This window comes from Colossoma macropomum, unplaced genomic scaffold (assembly GCF_904425465.1).
Source record: "Colossoma macropomum unplaced genomic scaffold, Colossoma_macropomum, whole genome shotgun sequence".
Classification (NCBI taxonomy): Eukaryota; Metazoa; Chordata; class Actinopteri; order Characiformes; family Serrasalmidae; genus Colossoma; species Colossoma macropomum.
In genome coordinates this window covers 19,560,297-19,569,100 of record NW_023494808.1, presented here as the reverse complement: position 1 = coordinate 19,569,100, position 8,804 = coordinate 19,560,297, and the positions used below count along the sequence as shown (strand labels likewise).

At 44.1% G+C, this 8,804-nt stretch overlaps 2 protein-coding genes across 2 annotated transcripts; one reads left to right on the top strand and one right to left on the bottom strand.

Annotated features, from left to right (window-relative positions):
- Positions 1-2,533: 2,533 nt before the first annotated feature.
- Positions 2,534-5,038, top strand: LOC118797850 (ubiquitin-conjugating enzyme E2 A-like). The gene is made up of 6 exons (XM_036557128.1): positions 2,534-2,702; positions 3,084-3,164; positions 3,762-3,787; positions 3,891-3,980; positions 4,193-4,281; positions 4,382-5,038. Exons 1-6 carry the CDS (start codon positions 2,659-2,661, stop codon positions 4,508-4,510), a joined length of 459 nt encoding a protein of 152 aa, XP_036413021.1. The 5' UTR covers positions 2,534-2,658; the 3' UTR covers positions 4,511-5,038.
- A 156-nt stretch (positions 5,039-5,194) lies between these two features.
- On the bottom strand, positions 5,195-8,508 carry LOC118797848 (inhibitor of growth protein 1-like). The gene is made up of 2 exons (XM_036557125.1): positions 7,667-8,508; positions 5,195-6,387 (listed from the first exon to the last, which is right to left on the bottom strand). The coding sequence occupies exons 1-2, from the start codon at positions 7,800-7,802 to the stop codon at positions 5,651-5,653; spliced, it is 873 nt and encodes a 290-aa protein (XP_036413018.1). The 5' UTR covers positions 7,803-8,508; the 3' UTR covers positions 5,195-5,650.
- Positions 8,509-8,804: the final 296 nt, after the last annotated feature.

The following is an 8,804-nucleotide window of genomic DNA, read 5'->3' as shown; positions in this document are numbered from 1 at the left end:
GTTCACGCTTTGCCTTTATTACAGCTTCCATTCTTTTCGGGAAACTTTCAGTTCTTCAAAGAAATATACAGGGACGAAAAAGAAATCTGAAGGCAGCTGAGGTGTGTCTGGGTAGCTGCTTGTGTGAATGTTAGTGTCTCTGTGAAGGGGAACAATGTCAGTGACATTTGGGAACAGCTTTTATTGCTGTAACTCATCAGTTTTAAGATTGGAAGGACGGAAGAGTTAAAGTGACACAAAAGTAAAGAGTGGACAAATTAAACACTGATAGATTTGATATACTTAGGTCCAATCCCATTTCTTCTTTTTACCCCTTGTTTTCGAGTGTCACCCTCACCCCTTGGAACTGAGTTACAAGGGGTAGTGGTTGAAATCTTGACCTACGAAATGGGACAACCCTCAAAATAAAAAAAAACAACAACAAACAAAAAACGTTGCTTCATTACCAGGCTACTAGCGGTGCTCTGTAGGCGACCCGGCCCGTCTTCAGTGATAGCAGAGAAGGGAGAAGTTCAGCGACCTCGCCGCTGGCCTTTAGTTACATTTAGGGCATCATATGATTTCAAAGAGGGGGTTTAAGACAATTATTTGTTATCTCCCACCGCTCATTCTTTGGTGATACGAAGCTGAAGTCAGCTATTCACCAGCCTCTTGTTCGAATTTTCCCGTTCCACCTTAAATGGTGCAGCAGTTACATTCTGACGCTACAGGCATCAATACTGCTGGACTATTTAAGGTGGAACGGGAAAGTTAGCTAGCTACCGAGACATTAGCATGCTATTAGCGATTTTTTATGCTTGTTATGAAGAAAACGACCATAATACATTGAAAGGCCATTAAACTAAGATAATACAGTGGTTATCGTAATTTTTGTAACAGAGAAAATTCTCATATTTGTGGGTTTCTTCGGTCGCTCGCGCAGACATCTTGCCGGTTTTTCTTTTTTTCTCATAACACTCCGTTTGGAGTGTCTCTGAAAAACATGTAGCCCTAACACTTCGCCCTACCCCTCTATCTCAACAAGAATTGGGACACCCTAACCCTAGACGTGAACGCGCAAAACAGAGGGCTAAGGGCTAAGTGGTAGGGGCGAGGGATGAAATGGGACTGGGCCTTAGTGTTGCTCTTCTGTGTAATTTTCTGTTAAATATATGATACACACATTGTGCTTCCTGTGGGCAGGAAACGAAATAACTGAACTAGATATTTCAGACTTTTAAACAGTAAAAAAATCACTAAAACTGAAAAGCAATATCACAATATGCTGGTATAAATGACAAATCACCCAGCACTGACACACTGTACTCAAAGTACTGAGTGGTGGTCCTGCCCACACTTTCAGTCCCCAGGTATGATTCAGCATTTGGACTGCACTGTGGACATTTCCTCACAGAGGTCAGTGAATTATTTGGAGAAAACCGCAATAGGTGAAAGAAGCTTTCATTCACGTTCAGTTCATGACCAACACAGGCGTGTTAGACTACCTCTGATGTTCTTTCATGTTTGAATAACCTGGGGATGCTAAAATTAGCAGCAAGTGAGTTTTTTGCCGGTCTCCACTATTAAAAAAGATTTTTAAAAGTTCTTTAGTGAAGGGAATGGTTCTAGTTAGAACCATGATTTCTATATAGAACCATTTTATGCTTAAATGGTTCTTTGCATGGTGAAATGGTTCTTCAGATTGATGGAGAATGTGTTGTACATATATCAGTCAAAACTACACTCTCAGAAAACTCATTTTTTAAGGGTTCTTCATTAAAGGCAATGGTTCTATATAGAACCATTTGCATGATTTTTTTTGCATGTCTTCAGATTGATGGAGAACGTGTGGTTCTATATAGAACATTTTTAAAAATGTATATAGCACCAAAAGAGGTTCTTCTATTGTAACAAGCTTGACATCTTAACAATAGCAGAACCCATTTTGGTGCTATAAAGAACCATTTTCATAAAGGTTCTATGTAGAACTATGTACAGCACATTCTCCATCAATCTGAAGAACCATTTCACCATGCAAAGAACCACTTAAGCATCAAATGGTTCTATATAAAACTCCTGGTTCTACATAGAACCATTCCCTTTACTAAAGAACCATTGAAGAACCATCTTTTTAAGGGTGAACGGGTAAATAAATGCTGATATTTGATTAGAATCTGCCTCTCAGAAGTTCCAACGCCCACCCCAGACCACAATCTCACGTGTCCGGACACACTCTAGTCATCTGGAGTCTGCGTCGACCTTCACTGCGTCATTACAGCTCCACCCACATGCACAGACCGTTCAGTCTGCGCGTTAAATAATGGGGGTGTGGCACTACAACGTTTTTGCAAAATAATTGTATACTTTCTGGGTATACGTACATTCTATATGCCACATTGGACATTAACCAGGTTATAGAGCCATCTCATTATATTTTATAAATCTTTGTTTACTTTATGTACCTGTTAAAATGAGGGTTAATAAAGGTATGCCCCCCCTACAGAAGTGGTACGGTCTGTAATTCCCTGTTGAAATCTTCATAGCAGATTCTAAACATTAGCTGGCGTCCGGAGGCCGAGGGGTCGAGGAAGAGGAGAACAGAGGGTGGTTTTTTTTTCGGAAAATAAACCCCTTGTTTTTACGTAAAGGTCTGCTTGGAGCCGTTTCTAATCCGTAACGATGTCTACTCCAGCACGAAGACGGCTCATGAGGGATTTTAAAAGGTGAATTCGTCCAGGAAGCCGCTGTTTACTGCAGTCGGTTGCAGGCTAGCTAGCTTAACGTTAACGCTGCCTCGTTGGAAGTAAATGATAAATGTCGAAGCGTTTCCTGCGGAGAAATGTTTACATGTTCGGACAAGTCTGTTAAAATAGAAGAAGGTTTCAGAATGAACATTAATTTGAGACCGAGACAGTCGTTTGTAAATGTCGGAAATGGTTTCGGCTTCGTTTATTTTGGCTTTGAGTCGGTGTCCGAATTTAAATGTGGTTTGAACGGTTTAAAGCGGCGCCCTTGTTGTTTCAGTGTTTGTGCTCGCTGTGTGGTCGAGGTGTGTTTTTGAGCCGATAATCTCCATCACTGACACTCTCCTGTTTCTGCCTCAGACTTCAGGAGGACCCCCCGGCCGGAGTTAGTGGTGCCCCCTCAGAAAACAACATCATGGTGTGGAACGCAGTTATATTTGGGTAAGCGGGCTCGAAGCCAGTCTACTCGCCAGTGCAAGCTGTGCTTGTTCCCTTGGCCCGGCTGTTATGATTCCTCTTTCGCTTAAAGAAATGGTTCTCTGAATACCCAAATGTGCACGTTTTCCCACTTAATCACCTCAAACAAAGTCGATCAGCCAAGGCATGTTTTAGTGTCTGAAGTTTGCTTCTGTAGTTTTGCAATGGAGCTGCGAGGCTAGTGTAGCTAGCTAAGAAGTAATGGTGGTGTATGTCCCCCAGAATCTTTTTGGGTGACATAGACATCCATTATAGCTAGTAGCCTCGTAGCTCCAGTAGAAAACTAAAGAAGCAGTCTTTAAACACCTTGTCTTTTCTGATCGACCATGGGGAAACTGTGTTTTGCCTTTTCAGTGACTTAATTTTTCCCCTTCAACTTGATTTTTGTGCAGACATAGCTTGAAGGCTATAGCTACATGCTATCTTTATAACTGTAACCCTTACATCCAGGCCTTTATGGTTCTGTCAGATGCATTTGTTTAGGTTCCTGTTACTGGCTGTAAGGGTATTTTTTTTGTGCTGTCACTTCTAACGTTGATGACTTCTTATTTTTCTTTACAGACCAGAGGGGACTCCATTTGAAGATGGTAAGAAATATCTTTTTAGAGCAGTGTGCAGCCTCTATTGACAGCATTGATAAACTGCATTGCTATTTATACTCTGCTTCTGTATGTTGTCCTCATTTTGCAGGTACTTTCAAGTTGACTGTAGAGTTCACAGAAGAATACCCCAATAAACCACCCACAGTCAGGTTCATTTCAAAGATGTTTCATCCAAATGGTACAGTCACTCTCTTTAATGGTTGTTGGGCATGCTTTTTGTTTCCTTATTGGCTCTTTTGTCTTGTCAGTGCCTTATTTTTAAATGCTTTATTAGGTTTATTTTTAGAATAAAAGAAGCATCCGGTTGAGAGAGGTAAAAAGAAAAAGCAAGTTTGTCTGAAAGATGCTAATTTTATGCTCCTTTGCCTGCCTTTTTGTTTTTTTTTTCAGTATATGCTGATGGAAGTATATGTCTCGATATTCTACAAAATCGCTGGAGTCCGACTTATGATGTTTCGTCCATTCTCACATCAATCCAGGTAAAGTTTTCTGGCAAGGATGCCTTTTTTTACTGCAAAGATCATTTTTATTATAACTTTTTATTATTATGATTATCATTATTTCTTTGCTTCTGTTCAGTCATTGCTTGATGAACCAAACCCAAACAGTCCAGCCAATAGCCAGGCGGCCCAGCTCTACCAGGAGAACAAACGGGAGTATGAGAAGCGTGTTTCAGCCATCGTTGAGCAGAGCTGGAGGGACAGTTGACCTCTCACCGAAGAATGCAGAACTTTGTGCGATGCTAGTTTAACCGAGTGAATTGTGAAGCATCTCGTTGCACCCTTTCCTTCTCATCTTTCTTCTTCTTTCTCTCTATCTCTCTCTCTTTCTCTTTCTCACTCCCTCCCTCCAACATACAGCTCAAATGCACTTTACCCCACCCATCCCCCCACTTTGGAGTACTTGCTCTGTCCTATTCAGCCTTGACCACCTGGCCACTTTCTGTCCAAGAAGTAACCAAATACGATGTTGGCCTGTTACCGTAGAAACATATGCAAGGGCCTTTTTTTTAAGAAGTGGAGTTAAACTCCTCTGGACTGACATGGTACTGGCCTGCCATCGTTGCATTTGTCTGTGCCTGGTTTGGAACTGACCTACAAGCAACTCCCACAAATTATGCTGTATTGTGTGCTGTTACATGCCTGGAAGTGTGGTTTTATATTCCATGATGTGTTTGTCAACTTGCCTCTCATGTATCATATTGTAAAAAATACACTTTGAAGTTCATGTACAGTATTTGTGTAGTTTGATTAGTGTTTTCTGGGGGTCCTGATTTTTTTTCTTTCTAGTGAAATTGCTTTTTAGCGCTAGTTTTCTTTATCCTCTGAATAATAGCAAGCAGACATTCAATAGTGACCTAAAATATCGGTATAGCACACAGACTGTATTTATACTTTTAAAAAGTAGAAGGCTTACAGTGAGCAGCCTGACCAAAGCATTACAAGAACGGATTCCATACTCGTTTTATTACCAATGAGAACATCTCCACTCAAACATTGAACACGATAACCACATGCTGCGAGTGCCTTCACAAAACAATACTCCTGTCAACCATACTGCTCATGTAACAACAGATAGACAAACTCACAAAATCAACATTCACATTCAAATGAAATACTTCATTGAGAGCGTCACTGGCACATACTGTACCCTTCAACTCAAAAGGCTGAATTAAAGCCCTTTAGTGCTACTTTGCTAGGTGATAAAACTCACATAACACTTCATACTGAAGTGACAAACTGACATGTAAAACAATGAAGTAAATACTTCTAGCATTAAACAAATGTGTATATACATATCAAATAAATAGAAATATTAACATGGCTGTGCAGTTCAACAGGTATTTAGCTACCTGTTATAGCCCCTCTCCTTTTTGGATTTCTCCAAGGCTTTGTCCATGGTTTTCTCTGTGTCCCCCCTGCATTTGGGGCAATACCACTTGCCCTTGGGCTTGTGATTAAGCCCAACACAGGAGAAGTGGAACCACTCGATCGGACATTCGTCATTGTCGCAACCTATCATCTCCCCATATGACACCTGCTCACAGAGGCAGTAGGTGGGCTCATTGGGGTCAATGGGCAGGTCAGCTGGCGATGCCTCTCTCTCTTGCTTGGCTTTGGACCTCTTCTTCTTCTTTGATGTCTTGGCTCTCTTCTCCCTACCTGTGATGCCGACCACTTCGTCATGGTGACTTGCGGAAGCATTCTCCCGGTTCTCGTTGCTGTTGGCCTTCTGCCGCCTCGAGCGCTTGTTACCCCCTGCAAGTCTGTCGACCAAGCCCAGGGCCTCCTCTCTCCGCTTTTCCTCTTCTCGCCTCTTTCCAGGCACAATGGTGGTCATGGAAGCAGCTGCTGCATTGTCATGGGGCTCACTGTGAGCTTCCAGAAGCTCGGCGAAACTGTCCACTTGCCGGCTACGGTTCTCCACCAGCTCCACCATCTGGCTGGCCAGCTGGATCTTCTCATCGCCCAGCTCCTGGCTTCGGATCAAGGCTCGCTGGATGCAGTGAAGCAGGCGCCTCCGCTGGTTCGGGTCCTCCTCCTGGCTGTGCTTCTGGTAAGCTTCGTCCAACTCTTTGAGGATCTCTGCAAAAGAGAAAAAAACGTTTTTTTTTGGTTGTAATAATTTTAGGTGAGTAATCAGAGTTCAATACTATTTTGGTATAGGATTGCGTGTCTGGGCATTATGCTCTTGACATTGAACTTCAAGTGAAGAACTTGGCTTTAAACACTCTGAGCATAAACACAATAGACCCGCCTTCCTAAACATCAACAAAGCCAATCACAGCCGAGCAACCAAAGCAGAGACCCGCCTACTTTAGCATGACGCCACCAATCAGAGTCCACGAACGCGCCCTAATGCGTCCGGAGTGGGCGTGGTCAAGAGGGACGGATAACTCGCAAGCTAACCGCTGCTTTTTGACGCAAAGGCTGCCCGCCCGCAGTCGGGACTACCAGCCAATCAGAGAGCGGCGGAGGAGGAGCCTGTCGACTATGCAAATAAAATCTGTAGCGTACGCTTCTTGCCCATTTCTGCCCAACAGTGTCGAGCGAGCTGACGCACTTTCGTTTAAAACGTTGGAAATACATGTTGATGGGTTTAAGAAGCGGTTTATCTTTATCTCTGCGGTTTGGTGGGACGTTATGGCCCGGTTTCCGCACAATAACATTACTTATAACACTCCGTTTAGGGAAGGGTCAGTGCGCCGAGTCGGTGTAAACAGAGTGACAATGGAATAAACACAGAGACAAACCTTAGAGACGGATTTTCTTATTAAAACGTTTACTGACCGTAGTCAAGTGGTTCTCCAAGTATGAACACGACCGGAGCATATATGGCAACTGCACACCTCTTTCAGACTGGCGAACAAAAAAAGCCACCGTTGTAACGTTACTACGCCGAAAACGACCGAAAACAAAGTGGAAAAGAAAGCAAGTAACGTTAGAAAACCACCATTCCTCAAAACCGTGTGTCCTTACGATCACTGACGACACCTTTGCTGAATGAAAGCTGGCGGCAGGACGAAGCTGAAGTTGGCTAAATTGTTCGAATTTTCCGTTCCACCTTAAATAGCGCTTTACATTTAAGGTGGAACGGAAAAATTCGAATGAGGAGCCAACTTCAGCCTCGCTCATTCACGAGTAAAAGCACTACGACAGCAATAACAACAACACTGAATCGTGAAAAAACAGCCATGTGAATCAGGGCAGATTTGTTGTGGACGTTTCCACCGGAGCGGCAAAGCTGTGTAAGCTCTATTGTGTCCACTCCGCAGCTCGACCCCCTCAAAATAAAAGGCACAGCGAGCTTTCCTCAACAAAATAACCCGTTTTCACGGCTAGAGGAGCAGACTTCGACCGTTACCTTGGTATTTGGAGTCGATTTCCCTCATGAGAGACACATTTCTTTGTAGGTCGAACGGCAGCGATTCAACCAAGTCCAGATATTCAGTCACATAGTTGGCGACGTGTAGCGGGTCCCAGCTGGCCGTGTTCAGCATTTCGGCTCCGAGTCGTCTAGTGCTTCAGATGCTCGGGATGAGTCCGCTCGTCGACAAAACAAAACGCATTTGTTATGTCCGAGTAGAGATGATCGTACGGCACCCGCTGCTGCTGAGGGACCACCCGACAGACAACTACTACGAGGCAAAAAAAGAAACGCGCTTTGTTAAAGGGGCTCAAAGCAGTGAGCCCGGCGAAGAGGAAAGCGGCGCGAAAGCTGCTGATCGCTGTCCGTTTTGTGGTGAGAACGTCCCCTATGTCGCATTACTCGTTCCCAGCGTGGAGATCAGATCCTCCGGGTAGTTTCAAACACTTGGGGAACAGTCTGGCTGCGCTACTGCGCATGCGCCAGCGTAGGACGATCACTCCCCGGCTGTTTGTGGCGAGTCAGAGTGATCGGCAGCCTAGAGCCCATTCTGGTGTGTTTTTATTCATCTAAATGCCTTTGGATTCGTCCTGTTTCTGGTTTTCGGAGCATGATGGTGCCGCCGGGGCTGAGCCGCTTTCGCCCACGTGTCACGACACTTGTGACTGCGAGTAGGTTTGGGAAGAGGCAGCGGTGCTGGGGTCGAGTCTGTGGGGGGAAAATGGCATCGTAATGTGGTTAGTTTGCAGAGACATGATTGAGATCGCGCTGGAGATGAACGGTCAGTTTCTCCAAGGCTGATCTGCGCACCCCCGTTTGTTTGCTTTACTGGGTTACGATCAGCGCCGTCTGTGAATGTAACTGCAGCAGCTTCGTAAGCGTTTCTTGTCATGTCTAGCCAACCAATCACGTTCGAGTAGGCGGGGCATTGGGCTATGTCAGCCGCTAGCGCTCCTGTCTTGTGTTGCCAGTTTGTGCAATTTACCGCCAAATTGCGCAGATTTTTAGTAGGATTCAGTGGGAGGAAAGGTTCTTTGGCAGGTGGAGAACATTTTGGCTGGCTTGCACAAAAGAAAACAGTAATGTTAATGTTACTTAATAAACTGCATTTCTGAATAATACAGCAAATGTTCCT